The sequence below is a fragment of the Budorcas taxicolor genome, chromosome 11 (assembly GCF_023091745.1).
Source record: "Budorcas taxicolor isolate Tak-1 chromosome 11, Takin1.1, whole genome shotgun sequence".
NCBI classification, from domain to species: Eukaryota; Metazoa; Chordata; class Mammalia; order Artiodactyla; family Bovidae; genus Budorcas; species Budorcas taxicolor.
In genome coordinates this window covers 160,903,083-160,917,159 of record NC_068920.1, presented here as the reverse complement: position 1 = coordinate 160,917,159, position 14,077 = coordinate 160,903,083, and the positions used below count along the sequence as shown (strand labels likewise).

General features: G+C 47.7%; 1 protein-coding gene across 7 annotated transcripts in view; it reads left to right on the top strand.

Annotated features, from left to right (window-relative positions):
* RAPGEF1 (Rap guanine nucleotide exchange factor 1) overlaps window positions 1-14,077 on the top strand; it is a 135,900-nt gene that overhangs the window by 67,931 nt on the left and 53,892 nt on the right. For 6 of the 7 annotated variants that reach the window (XM_052649656.1, XM_052649657.1, XM_052649654.1 and 3 more), the window contains exons 2-5: window positions 2,101-2,240; window positions 2,811-2,924; window positions 7,312-7,490; window positions 12,280-12,436. In XM_052649656.1, coding sequence (XP_052505616.1) covers window positions 2,101-2,240; window positions 2,811-2,924; window positions 7,312-7,490; window positions 12,280-12,436 — 590 coding nt within the window. The remainder of the gene's footprint in view (window positions 1-2,100; window positions 2,241-2,810; window positions 2,925-7,311; window positions 7,491-12,279; window positions 12,437-14,077) is intronic. The other variant, XM_052649658.1, reaches the window with a different exon arrangement.

The following is a 14,077-nucleotide window of genomic DNA, read 5'->3' as shown; positions in this document are numbered from 1 at the left end:
ATACACTGTGTGTGGGCCCCCCTGCTTGGGTGGGGAAGAGGAGGGGAGCTGGAGCAGTCACACCATCTGCTGGGCTGCTGTGAATCCCAGGGCTGGCACTGCCCACGAGGACTGGTACCCAGAGCCCCGGAGCTCCGCGTCGAGCAGCTCCAGCTGAGGAGAGAGGCGCACCAGCCCTCTGTGGATTTGTGGCCACTCTGGTCCCTAAGAAGGGCTTCCTGCAGCTCTGGCTGGTGGACAGACAGCTGCGAGGCCGGGTTTGGTTTGACTGCCCTCGTGAACGAAGGTCAGGCCTGGCTCCTCTCTCTAGTCCAGGGTGCAGGGGGCTCCTAGATAACTGCAAGGGCGAATCCTGAATCTGATCCTGCCTGCAGCCTGAAGGTCTTTGACGAGAGGATCGAGCCTTGGCCCCTGATAAGCCCAGCGCTAGGAGACACAGTGACACGCCTGTAATAGAGGTGCTGTGTCATTTATTTGGAAGGGTTTTCTGGTCTTTTTAGCACTAAATTGCTGAGAAAATTGAAAGGGACTGTATTTTTTTTTTTTTTAATACACGTACTTCTTTTTCCATTGCATAGACTCATGTTCTCCCTAATTGTCAACCATTTTCAAGTATTTTCTATAAATTTCTGACATTAGCCTAAGAAGGAGTGATTTTTGTGGGGTATTTTTTCTTTGGTTGATTTGTTCATTTGTTGAATTAATGTTTCCTGAGCATCTTCTCTGGGCTACGTACAGTGTTAGCACTGGAGACGCAGGCTTGAGCAGGGCAGGTACAGTCTTCAGCAAGTGTGTTCTTGTTAGGAGATAAACACATAAATAATAAGATGGTTTCAAACCCTGGAAAGTGCTGTGGTAAATAAAGGAAGGCTGCTCGTTGGTTTTTTTTTTTTTTCCCAACAGCTTCATTGAGATAGAATTCACATATCTGACTACATGACTCCTTTAAAGTGTAGAATTCAAAGTTTTTTTTTTATAGTAATTCACTGGGTTGTGTAACAATCACCAGATTCTAATTTTAAAACACTTCTCCCCCACCAAAAGAAACCTCTTAGTCACCAGCAGCCGCTCTCCATCCCTCTCTGCTCCCTTTAGTCTTAGGCAACCTCTCATCTATTAATACTTTCTGTCTCTAGAGATTTGCCAGTTCTGGACGTTGCAGATAAAAGGAATTATACAATATGTGGCCTTTCATGACTGGCTTCTTTCACTTAGCATCATGTTTCTGAGATTCATCCATGGTGTAGCATATCAGTACATCACTTAAATGTAGTTTTATGCCTGTGTGTTTTATTCATTTTGATGATTGTGAATGGACGCTTCTTACATTTGTTTTGAATGTTCCTTGCTATCGTGTAGAAATAGAATTGATTCTTGTCTGTGACCTTGTTTATTTTGTATATCAGCTTGTATCCTGTGAGCCTACTAAATTTGTTAGTACTAGTTTCTTAGTGGATTGCTTCGGATTTTTTCATATACAAAATTATGTCATCTATAGAGAATTTTTCTTTCCAATCTGGATGGCTTGTGTTGGAGTACAAAATTGAGTAACAGGGACCAAAATGGACACCCTTATCTTCCTGATTTTATTGAGAAACCAAGTTGTCTTTCACTGTGTCCCTGAGGGTTTTGAACACCTTAGTTCTACTTCAGTCTCCACTGATGGCTCTGAGGCCTGACGCATGTCACTTGTTGCAGTTCCCTAACCAGACAATGAGAAGGTCCACTCAAAAGGTCCTTCATTCCCAGTTCTCATGTCCAGCCCTTCTGCAATTCCACCGTGGTGTCCTTTCATCTTAGCCAGTTCCCTTGGACGTTGGTCGGATCATCAGATGAACTCCATAGGGGCTCATGGAAGTATTTGCGTGTTTGTTTTCCACACCCATTTTGACCGCTTTCACTCTAACTTAGAAGGCAATTGCAAAAATTGAAAGGTACAAGCAAAAGAATTTGAATGGATCCATGTTTCCTTTTCTCTGTAACCTCAAACAGTGAAAGGGAAAGATTTGCCAGAGGACAACACTCATTTCCACAGGAGGCGAATGAACCACGGCTTCTTCCCACTCTGCCTCTAACAGTCCGTACCTCCTCTGTTTTCAGACTCTCAGCGTTCTCATCTCTCCTCCTTCACCATGAAGCTGAAGGACAAATTCCACTCGCCCAAAATCAAGAGGACACCATCAAAGAAGGGAAAACCAGCCGAGGTGTCTGTGAAGATTTCAGAGAAGCCCATGAACAAAGTAAGCTGACTCCAGGTGTTTCTCCTGGCCTTCACCTGCTTTGAGCAATGTGTTTGTGCTGTTTCTGAGTTCATGCCCTGGGGACTGAGCTTTCAGTACAGAGCGCCTTTCCTGTAGCGCTCCACGGTTCCAGCTGGGGCCTGCCATGTCCTTGTGAAATAGAAACCTTTAGGATGGGTGAGTGTTTCTCCCATTAATAAGAGTCCAGATCGGTTGGCTAGAACAGTTCTTTTCCAGATGTCACCCTCTGGGCATTTAACACAGCTCAGAGCATCACATTCACATCCCAGGACGCAGCCTCCATGCCCCTAGAGAGGCCCATGTTGCCCCCCGACACACACACGTAGATTTGTGATGTCCAGAACATCCATCATTTGGTTCCAGGGTCCACGCTCTGAAACTTGCTAAACCCTTGAAACCCAGCTGAAGATGCCCTCAAACACCAGGAACCTCGACAGGGCCAGTCAAGCCAGATGTGTTGCAACAGCTGTTGATTTTCATCAACCCCTTCCCTTCAGCTTAAAACGGCCATTTCAAGCTCTGTAGGAATCCAGGTTTCCTCTCTTCCAGGAGGCAACAGACAGATTTCTACCAGAGGGCTACCCTATCCCCTTGGATCTGGAGCAGCAGGCAGTTGAGTTTATGTCCACCAGTGCTGTGGCTTCCAGGTCTCAAAGGCAGAAGGTCAGTGTGATGCTAAGAACAATTGGGTTTGCCTTGCCTTCTACTGCAGAATCCTGGCCCATGGTTTTGGGGATGGAAAAAAAAAATTCTGTTGCAATATCATTGTGTTCAGTTGGGTGGCAACTGTGGGCTTAATTGTTCAGGAAACAGTCCAAGGAGCCGTGGATAAAAGTCAAAGTTTATCCAGGCCTTCGTGGTCTTTGGAGCAAAGCAAGCCCAGTGCTCCACGGTGAAAGCTTGGGGATTCGGGGACTGGTTTGGGTGTGCTGCTTGGGTCCAACGGGTTTGGGGGGAACGGGTGAGTCTCATCTCTTAAGACCAGCTGTTCTTTCCTTGAGCTGCTAAGATGCTCTGGACAGTTGAGAAGAGGAAGGGCATGTAAAGTGTATGGTCTCTTTAAATGTCTCGCGAGACTCCTGAGCGTGATGAGATAGCACAGAACCAGTGTCTCATAGCCAGGGATTCCTTTTGTCCTGCTAACATTTACCAAGCCTTTTCTTAGCCCCATGCTCAGTGCTTTCACTCATTCCCTTACTTAATTCTCATTATAACCCTGGGAGGTGGAAACTTAAATTTTGCAGACAAGGAAACTAGGGCTATGGAGCAAAGCCATACAAAAAGCAGTGACCCAGAGATTGAAACACAGGCCACCAGACATCAAGTCGAAACTCTGATGATGTTACGTCTCCTTTTTATGAAAATTTATTTTTTAATACCTAAAAAACCTAATGCTAATCCCCACACATAACTGAACATAAAAACAAAATTAAACTCAGTGAGATAAAATAAAGACAAGCCTGTCAGATAAGTAGATTCTCAATTCTTTAGTAGCTGTCCACAGTGTAGTTTATAGAACTGTTGTCACAGCTCAGCTGTCAGTTTAACACCACTAGCGAACACTGACTGCCCTGTTACATAAACACATAGTTGTTGAATTTTGCAGTGTGCTTCCTCTTGTTTTTGTGTTGACCAGCAGAATATCTTAAAATACTAGTTAAAAGTAGGGAAAATCAAGGTTTTCAGTCCAGAGTCTTTCACTGAATCATTTTCCCTGCCCCATCTGTTAACAAAAAGAACCTAGAGAGCAAGAATGAAATGTACGCTGTTTACCAGCCTGACCTGAATTCCAGATTGAAGAGAGGAGTAAAGTGCAGGATTTGGTCTGTGCCACAATTATTATTTTTTTTAATTACAATCTGTTTAGCAACCCCTTGGAGCTGGGTTTTATATGGAACACCAACAAGAGTGTTAGTTGTCATCTGACACCGTCCAGGGAGCCCAGAGCAAAATGACACACTAAACACTGTTTTGCTAGTGATCTCTGATAGGAGACTGTTCCAGCCGCTCACTTCTTGGCATTTCCACCCCCTCTTTCTTCTTTATTCCAAGAGAAATGATAGAGGAAACTTGACGTTCAAGTACCCTATCCTTAGTGGGGGTTCCTGCAGACTCCAGGGCACAGCTGGCAATGTCTGGAGACAGTTTTTGTTGTCACAACCAGGAGGCTGAAGCAGGTGCTCCTGGCGTCTGGTAGGTAGAGGCCAGGGATGCTGGTAGGCATTGTGCAATGCACAGAACAGCACCTCCCCCAACCCCCACAACAAAGCATCATCTGTCCTAAAATGCCCATGCCGTGGCTGAGAAACTGTTCTCTAGGAAGGAGCTGTATAGATCCTCCCCCAAGGAAGAGCATCAGCCTGGTTCTTGGTCATCACCCTTTAAGAAGGGTGGAGTTTCCGTGCCCTGTCACCTGCATGATCCAGAGTGAGCTCAAACATGGAGGCCCACAGTCAGGACTGGAGGTGTTGGGGGTCTGCCTGCCAGGGTGTGAGCGTAGCTGACTCTGTCGGAGATATCTTACCATAGCCTGTCATCTGCCGTCATCCTTAACTATGACTTACTAACTCTCTTACAACTTAGTGTTTCTGTGTATAGTCTCATTGTTCCCGGGATGTTACCTGGGAAGCTGCAGCTCAGGTAGACAGGAAGAGATTCGGATTCACCCACAACTTCCCGTGGGTCTCCTGTGCTGGGCCCTGTCCTGAGTGGCATCACACGCTGTCTTCCTTCTCACCTTGACTGTACACACAAGCTTTCACTGTTCCTGGTATACAGAAAGTGTGGGCTCTGGGCCAAGGTTGCTTAATCAGAATCTGCTATTCCCTTAATTTTATGAAATGCTTCCACAAATATTCTCCCCGAGCACCCCCACAAGCCTCCTTAGCCTACCCAGAGCAGGCATTAGTCTTCCCATTTTGCACACGAGGAGCCTGAAGCCCAGTGGTGCCTTTGGATCACACCCTCCCCCAGCACCACTGGCCTCGGGTGGTTTCCAGGTCTGTCTGTGCCACGGTGGCCCCTAACCCCCTGACGCACGAGGCCATGTGCAGGTGGATGCCCCTGCCTCTCCAAGGCCCTGGCCTCAGGTTCCTGGTTCCTGGGGGTGCTTCTTCTGGGTGTCTCGTTGTAAACTCTTGACTGTTGGCTGCGTTTTGTGAGAAGCCATAGTTTTAACAGCTGGAGGGCAGGGGGAATGCATAGCATTCAGAGGCCACTGAGTCAGGGAGTGGAATCTGCTGGAGCGTTAATGGATGAAACCTGACTCTGCGAGGTATCACGCCTCTGTTAGGAGCCCAGGGCAGCCCGGTTTGATCTCTCTGCAAATGACAGGAGAATTCTCTGTTGTGAAACACCTGCTGCTTTGGAGGCCTCCCATCTTCAGGTCAGCCCCTTTCTCCCTAGCGAACCTGGGGACACATTTTTGTAAAACATTTCCGGCCTCCTCCCCCTGTTTCGTCATGCTGGCGCCTGAGGAGTCCTGAGGTGCTGAGATGGCAGTGTTGTGGTCATCATCCTCTTGCCCAACCAGCCAGTGTGGTTTTAGTCATGTTTGATGTCTGCACGGCGCCATGATTCCTTCAGACTGAGGTTCCTCTGAGCTCCGGGTAGGCCTAGCCAAAGCAGAGTGCTCTTGCCTTGAGCTAGAGAAGTAAGTGCCTGGCCCTTGGAAACAGACAGTAAATAAAGGTGTCAGTTGGTAAAAAGAGAAAAATAAAGTGAGGGCAGAGAGACCCATGCTGGGAATGGGAGCATGATACCCTAGTGCTCTACAGAACACCTTTGGGAAAGGTGTTCTGAGAGGAGCTGAGAGGAGCTAAATCAAGGCTCTGAAAGTCGTCCCACAAAGGAACTAATGACTTCTTAATTCCATTTATATGGTTTTTCTTTGATATTCCCATGAAATCCACTATTTAAAAATTTAATTTAAAATGACGTTCCTCATTATTTTAAAAGAACTAGTGTTCAGAATCATAATCACTTTATTATGTATCACTTTTTTATGTATTTGTATAGTTTTAAATCTCCTTTTTTAAGAAATTATCTTCTTGTTCTTGGTGGGTTTTGTTTATGTAGTCTCTGGAGCTCAAAGAGCCCATAGGTGGAAGTTTTCCTCACTTGTACTATCCTTAATTTGCCCTGGGCAAGTAATCGATTCTACTCGAATGGATTATCCATTTTTGGATTTATCTATTTTAACAGTTATTCTTGGTTTCCCTTTCCCTGCCAGCCAGCTGAGACCTGGGTTGTTGACCTCAGGGTCAGTGTAAGGAGTGTGTTTACCCACTGACCGTGGATTCAAGGTACTCCACAGTCAAAGAGGAAAGACTTGGGTGTGGGAATGTGAATGCCGGCAGGTCCAGGGCTCTGTGTTTTTATTTTCTTCCTTGGTGAACTTTCCTCGGGAGCAGAGATACTCTGGATGCTGTTAGCAGTTGCGGCAGGAGCAGTGCCTGAATTTCTGCTGTCTGTCCAGCTTCCTCACCCTTTCACCCCAGGGCTTCCAGGTCCTTTGGGAGTGCCATCTCATCTCATTGAGAGGGCACTGCATCTGCAGGTCAAATGTGGGAATCTAACAAGGAGTCCTGGAGAATGGGCTTTGAGCACCAATGCCTCTGACCAATCTCACATAGCCCTCAGGACCTTGAAAGGCCTGGGGTTTCTCAGTTTGATTTCCTGGATAGACATGCACAGTACCCAAGCATCCTACAGCCATCAGCAAATCAGTCCTCACTGTACTTGGTGAGATTAGCGGTGATAGTTCCGTGTAGTGGTGGAGGAGACCCTGGGCGAGTCTGTCTCTGTCTAGGAAGGGACTTAGGAATACCTAAACTACTTTTCTCCATCCAGCCCCTTCTTCTGCCCCAAGTCTGGCCTCTGTATCCTGATTGCAGTCCTTAGGGAAACAATTTGACTTAGTTTCTGCAGCAAGAAGCCCCTTCCAGTGGCATCAATCTCAAAGTGGTCTACAGGAAATTTTATTCATTTCTTTTAAAATCACTCCCTTTAATCTCTCTCCTCCCTCCTTATGCTTAACATTTCCTTTCAGAACCTGAGCTGGCTGGAGGAGAAAGAGAAGGAAGTTGTCAGTGCCTTGCGCTACTTTAAGACCATTGTGGACAAAATGGCTATTGATAAGAAGGTCCTGGAGATGCTCCCGGGGTCCGCCAGCAAGGTGCTGGAGGCCATCTTACCCCTGGTGCAGAGCGACCCTCGAATTCAGCACAGGTGAGTTGCTCTGGGCCGTGTTAGAGCTGTGGAGGCATAGTGGCACCTTGGTTTGGGGGCCATTCACACCCAACATTTCTACGAACAGCGAGGAGTGCCAGGAGGAAAAGGAGCCCTCCAGTCCCTGCCCCCAGCCTTGCCCCATGGTCTCCGCCTGGTTTTTCCCCAAGGTTGAGGTCACTGTTACTCATGAGGCCTTGACACTGAGTGAAGCTCACCACCACTGCTGGGGGGTAGCCGCTGGGTAAGCCTATGGTTTTTTTTCATACTAGCTGGCTCATTGGCAATCATCCCATTGATTTGGACACATTTTCCCCAGTTCCCTGTGTTAACCATAGTTTATTGTGACACCAAATCCTGCCAGTATTTAGCTGCTTAGAGATCTTGACCGCTTACATTATTAAGTCAAAAGAGGTAGAGAGGAGTCCCAGTAGAGCATGGACTAGTGAAACATTGAGTTGTATCAAGCCAGGTCCTCCCAGACAGCAGCTGGATTCATTGGAAGCCAGGTACAGGGATGGTGTCAGCTTTTGTTGGGTAATGCTTTTTTTTTTGCTAGAGTTCATTTTCCTCTGAAAGGTTAGTCAGCGGCTTGCCCCTCTGTTTGTTGTTAACCACAGAATGAAAAGCAATATTGAATGTAACCTTCAGTGAAGCCTTCTCACGAGAGGCTGTCAGATGCCTGCTGGCTTTGTTTTCCTTCCCTGGTGCCTGTCCGGAATAAACATCTCTCTGTTTCAGTTCCTCAGGATGGGTTAGTGTCCTTGTAGCCCCACGGGGCTAAGCGTTCATGAACCGCTTTCAGAACTTGGCAATGAAGGGCATAGTTTTCTTCTTTTGGGAGATAAAGCAAGCAGTATCTTCATTTCCAAGAAGCTACCTGCTCTGGGGTTTCTGCTGACCCCTGTAGATTGTGCTGACCCCTGTCTTCTGGCTGCTGCTGGTGGTCTTCTGGCTGGAAGCTCACTGGACCCAGTTGGTGGGGAAGGATACAGTGTTGTTAGGGCTTTGCCCGGTTCTGTCTTCACTTTCCACAGCAGGCTGCCGTCATGTACCCAAGCCTCTGGGGCAGCCAGTAGCTTTGGTGCCTTGTTCAGAGGCCCATGGAGGCCTCTGTGAGACAAGTGCTGTGCTTTCCCAGTAGGTCCCCAGTGCCCAGCTTGTGGACGGGCCCGGTGCGGCTCTCCTTGGAGGGAATGTGCCTAACAGTAAGCTGGTTTCAGGCGCATAGACAGCTTTCTATGAAATGCTCTGATAGACTTCTCATGGGCTGGGCCCGCCATGGGAAAGTTCAGATCTGGTTGAAAACACCAACTCCCCCACTGTCTGACCAGGTGCCAGTTTTATGGAGGGCGAGTTACAAGAGAGTAACTAAACTTCCTGGGGGAGGAGACGCTGGGGCCAGACCTGAAGTCAAGGCAAGTGCTGGATGGGCACTGGGGGCAGGAGAAGACGACCAGAGGAACCAGGGCAGCAGGCAGGTGTGTCCCAGGAGGGAAGAGACTCGCAGGCATGTGAGTGGAATGTGACCACATGGGCGCCGACTGCTGGAGCCCCGCACCCACCACCTCGTGTGCCCCCCTCCGGAGAGTCAGCATGGTTACCTTCGCCAAGTCCTATGGGAGCGCTGGCCCCGCGCTGCTGCCCAGCCTCGCGACCCCAAGTGTCGGCCAACAGCTCTGCTGGGGACGCTACTTTCTAGACACGCAAGCTCTGGGAGACTTGATCAAGTGATATGACAGTGGTCTGGGGTGTGTTTCTGTCTGTGGGGAGGTTTCATAATTACTTAACATCTATAACCATTTCCTTAAGGGGAAAAGAGAAATGCCTGGGTGTGGCCGTAAGGAACAATGGTTTTTTCCCTTTCTTTTTTTCCTGGTAGTCCTTCGGTTAATACCGTTTAAGGGATATTTTTCCTCCTGAAATTTTTCAAAAGCCAACTGATGATATTTTTATTGCTCTCCCTGACATGATCGAAAATACTCCCTCAAATGTTTCTGTCAGCTTCCTTCCACAATCTCATTCCTCCTGGCACGTTTGTTGGTTACGTGTGTGTTAGTTGCTCAGTCATGTCCAATTCTTTGCAACCCTGTGGACTGAGCCCGCCAGGCTCCTCTGTCCGTGGGATTCTCCAGGCAAGAATACTGGAGTGGGTTGCCATGCCCTCCTCCAGGGGATCTTCCTGACCCAGGAATCGAACCTGTGTTTCCTGCATTGGCAAGTGTATTCTTGACTGCTGAGCCCCCCGGGAAGCCTGTTTGTTGACTGGGAGGGTGTTATCCTGCCTGCTCTGTGGGTGGGGTTCCAGCAGGCAGGCTGTTGGCTACCCTTCTCCCCTGTTCCCAGGGCAGTGGTGACGGGCCTATGAACAAGCAGCTGGCTGCTTCTTGTGGGCAGTGAACGGAGGTGTGAGAGCAGGATCCCTGCTCGCCCTCCGTGTAGATGGCTTTGCTCCGTTTTGGAAGCAGATGAACTGGTCCTCTGGACATTTTTATGGTACAGGACCCTCCTTCCTTTTTTAATGTCCTTCCTGTTACGTTTAGACACAGGACTATTCTTCCTCCAAGCTAACGATGTGAAGGGTGGACCCAATTACTGATATTTTTAGGTGCTGTCAGGAAAATGTTAACATCCAGTGCAGGTAGGAATTGAGCATCACATAAAAGTGACCCCGCCCACCTCTTTCCTCTAATTATTGCCAGGTGCTGTGGTGGCATCTGCTTAGGCGGGGGGTGGGAGGCCAGTCTTTGTTTAAAAAGGCCTCATCTGGCCTTGCCTGGGAGGAGAGGCAGACGGCTAGGAGCACCTTCCCTTTCAAGACCACGTCACCTATGATCCAGGCCCCAGGAAAGCCTAGAAGTGTTGTTTTATTCTCCTGGTCGTCCTTCCTAAGAGGATAGGTGTGACATTGGATACTCTGCATTTGTATCATCCTCTAAAGCAGCCAGACCCTGGCTTTCTTGTGGCTGCCTTTTCACATTTTTCTTTTTTGTAATGGGACTTGGGGAGTTCGCTTTCAGTCTTTCTGACTCTGCTTTTCCCCCCGTTGGAACACGCACAGGGTAGAGTGAGCGGCAGAATAGGAGACCAGTCTCCTGGAAATTCTCTTCCTCCTCATCTGATTCTGAAGAGCTTCTTGTTCAAGCCTTGTTTGGTTCAGGTGTTTTTGGGTTTTTTTTATGGCTTTTATTTTTAGAAGCTGTTTTAATCACCTTACAATATTATGTATTTTTCTTACAATTATATCTGTGGAGAAAAAGCGTACCTTTGGCTGCTAAATATCAGCTTCTTTTTTTTTTTTAATGGAAGAGGTAGCAGTCCACAAATTTTCTACTTTTGCTCTTCTTCTATTATAATACATAATATTCAAAATAGAAAAATAATTCCTTCCATAAATCCTCGGGATAATCATCTTTAGTTATTTTAGAAATATGTGTAAGGTATAAAACATCTTCATTTTGGCCCCTACTCTACAACTGTTAGGACCTCCAAAAGTACTTGCAGCTTGTTTTGTGTTGTTGTGAAGTTGATACCTCTCCCACCACCACAGGCCACCTCGCCTCTGACTTATCCTTCTTAAAATACCCTTCATTAGTGCATTCCTCTGACTTCGCAGCCATGGTTTATTGCAGGGGATGACAAAGCCAAGCCAATGTTAGGAGGAATTCTAGTAAATTTCAGGTCTCATATTTAAAGGTTATTCCTTGAGACTTCCCTTGTTGGAAATGGTGTTCCAGTGGTTAAGACTTCACTCTTCTACTGCAGGGGGCACAGGTTCTATCCCTGGTCTTGGAACTAAGATACAAAAAAAAATTTTTTTAATCAAAGTAAAACTGTTCTCTAAAAGATCCTGCCTGCTAAAATCCCACAAACCTGTTGGCTCCTCATGACACATATGGGTTTTTACTTTCTTAACACCAAAACGTTTTGTATTGGAGTAGACCTAATTATTTGTGATAGTTTCAGGTGAAGAAGGAAAGGACTCAGCCATACGTATACATGTATGCATTCCTCCCCAAACCCTCCTCCCATCCAGGCTGAAGCTTAGGTTCTCAGTGTGTCATTACAGAAAGAATTCAGTGAGAGACAAAGTGATAGGTGAAAAGTGAAGTTGCTCAGTCGTGTCCGACTCTTTGTGATCCCATGGACTGTAGGCTACCAGGCTCCTCCGTCCATGGAATTTTCCAGGCAAGAGTACAGGAGTGGGTTGCCATTTCCTTCTCCAGGGGTTCTTCCCGACTCAGGGATCAACCCAGGTCTCCCACATTCCAGGCAGACACTTTACCGTCTGAGCTACCAGGGAAGCCCAAGTGATAGGTAAGAAGTGGGTTTATTTAGAGAGAAATACACTCCATAGAGTATGGGCCGTCTCGGAAGGTGAGAGCAGCCTGTGAGTTTTTATCTAATTCAGAATAAGTGTACAACACTCTGACCTACTCGGAGGAGAGGAAGGTGGACCATTCCTTGAGAGATGTTATCAGAATCTCGTGGAGGATGTGCAGTTTGAAAAAGCACGTAAACTCTCGTTGTGGAATTTTTATACGTTATAGTTGAGAAATGAAAAAAAAAGCTTAGACCAGAATATAAAGCTCCACAAAATCTTCATCGGATATAAGGAAATAGGTTCAGGGAGGAAAAGTGTATTTATTAAAAGGAGGTGCAAATTTTATAGAAAGGACTGAGAAACCCGAGTCACTGAGAAACTAGGTCTGTGCTAAACAGAAGACTTAAAGGGATGGCCGTACTGTGGAGTTTTAATATTCTCTTGAAAATCTCCTCCTGCCTCCAGCTCAGCCCTGTCCTCCTGCTACAGCCGAGTGTACCAAAGTCTCGCCAACCTCATCCGTTGGTCTGACCAAGTGATGCTGGAAGGCGTGAACTCAGAAGATAAAGAGATGGTGACAACTGTGAAAGGGGTCATCAAGGCCGTGCTGGATGGAGTGAAGGTATGTGCGGGTTCCCGGTGGTCCTCAGCAAGGACTGGGAGCTGCCCCGCTGCCGGCTGTTTGTGTCACAAGAACGCGTTCCTAAACTCCTGAGCGCCGCAGTGAACGTCTTCCAGCGTCTCTGCTGTTGGGTGCCACTCTCTCTCACAGCTGCTTCTGTCTCTCTCGGGTACACGTGCTCTTACAGCCGCATCACCTGCGCCGGACTGGGCCCGTAGGTAGAAAAGCTGCCAGAAGCAGGCAGCCTGTGCTGGGCCTTGGGTTGGATCTGCACTGAGCCCTTCCACTGCGGCCCTGGCTGTGCGCACCTGTCAGCTCGACAAAGGCCAGTGGGAGCTGTTTTTGCGTTGACTCTTAGCAAAACTCCCAGCATGTCAACTGCTACCTTTTCATATTCTAAGAACTTCTTAGTAGAAAAGCAGGATTGAGATGAGTTAGAAGTAAAGCTGAAATCTATGATGTAATTTGTGAATTTACTACCCAGGGAAGTCAGAAATGGCATAATAGAAAATTATGAATCATGGTTAAGGTGGGAAGCAAAGTCCTTCTAAGGAAGGTTCTATGGTTCTGAAATTGGGGTCCAAGGGACAAACCCTAATTGAGAAAATAAGTCCCAGTGAATAAGGAGCAAGGCAGAATGTAGGGCAGGAACCAGGTGGGAGCCTGCAGGTCAGGACGAGGGCTGTGAGCAGTGAGTAGGTGTGGACCCTGCTGTTAGACGAGGCTGTGTGATATCGTGGAAGGAGGGCTAGGCTGGAGCCCAGTTAGATTTCACACCCGTGTTCACCTCAACTTACCAGTCTGTGAACTGGAGCAATTTCCTCAAGTGCTCTGAACCTTAGTTAACTCATCTATAAAACACATGTAGTTATGGCACCCTATATCATGGGGCTGTAGGAAGGATTCAATTATTTAATGCATGTAAAGCTTTTAGAACTATGTCTGGCATATGAAGCACTCAGATCTTCGCTGCTGTTTATTATTAATTATGTGGTGCTAGAGGTGCGCTTTGCAAATAGACCTCTTGGCTTGAAAAACTGTGTTCTTCTCCTCTCTAGACCCTCCTGTCCAAAATGGCAGCCGGGTACCCTAGGTCCAAAGACTTCCTTCCCCATTCAGCCATGCTACTAGCCTCCTAAAAGCTGCCTCCTTGCACAGATATTCCCCAGAAGCTCTGGAGAGTAGAGTAAGGACGCCCTGGTGGGTAGAAATTACAAACGGAAGGCTGAGAAAGTGTTGCTTAACACTCCACCTGCTCTGGAATGAACCGTGTGGACCTGGGTGGCTCCCTGCTCTGTGTGAGCAGGGCTGCTCTGTCTTCGGGGCCTTCCTGGAGCTCACTCGGAGGCGGGCGGGACTGGACGCCATCACAGCATCCTCTGAGAGTTCCCGGTCTCTTCCTCCCCAGAACAGTTAGGCCCTACACCACCAGCTTTGGCCATGAAACGGACAGAGGCAGCCTGTGGTCGCTGCTGTGTAGGGCCTGGTGTCGCTTTCTAGACCTGGCAGCTGGTCACACATTCTCCCATGCGAGCCTCCTGGTCACTCTCTGAGGTCAGCAGGACAAGTGAGACGTGACCGGGGCCACGAGTCACCATCGGGTGTGTGCGCCTCTGCCTCGCCTCTTCCTGTTCAGGCTCC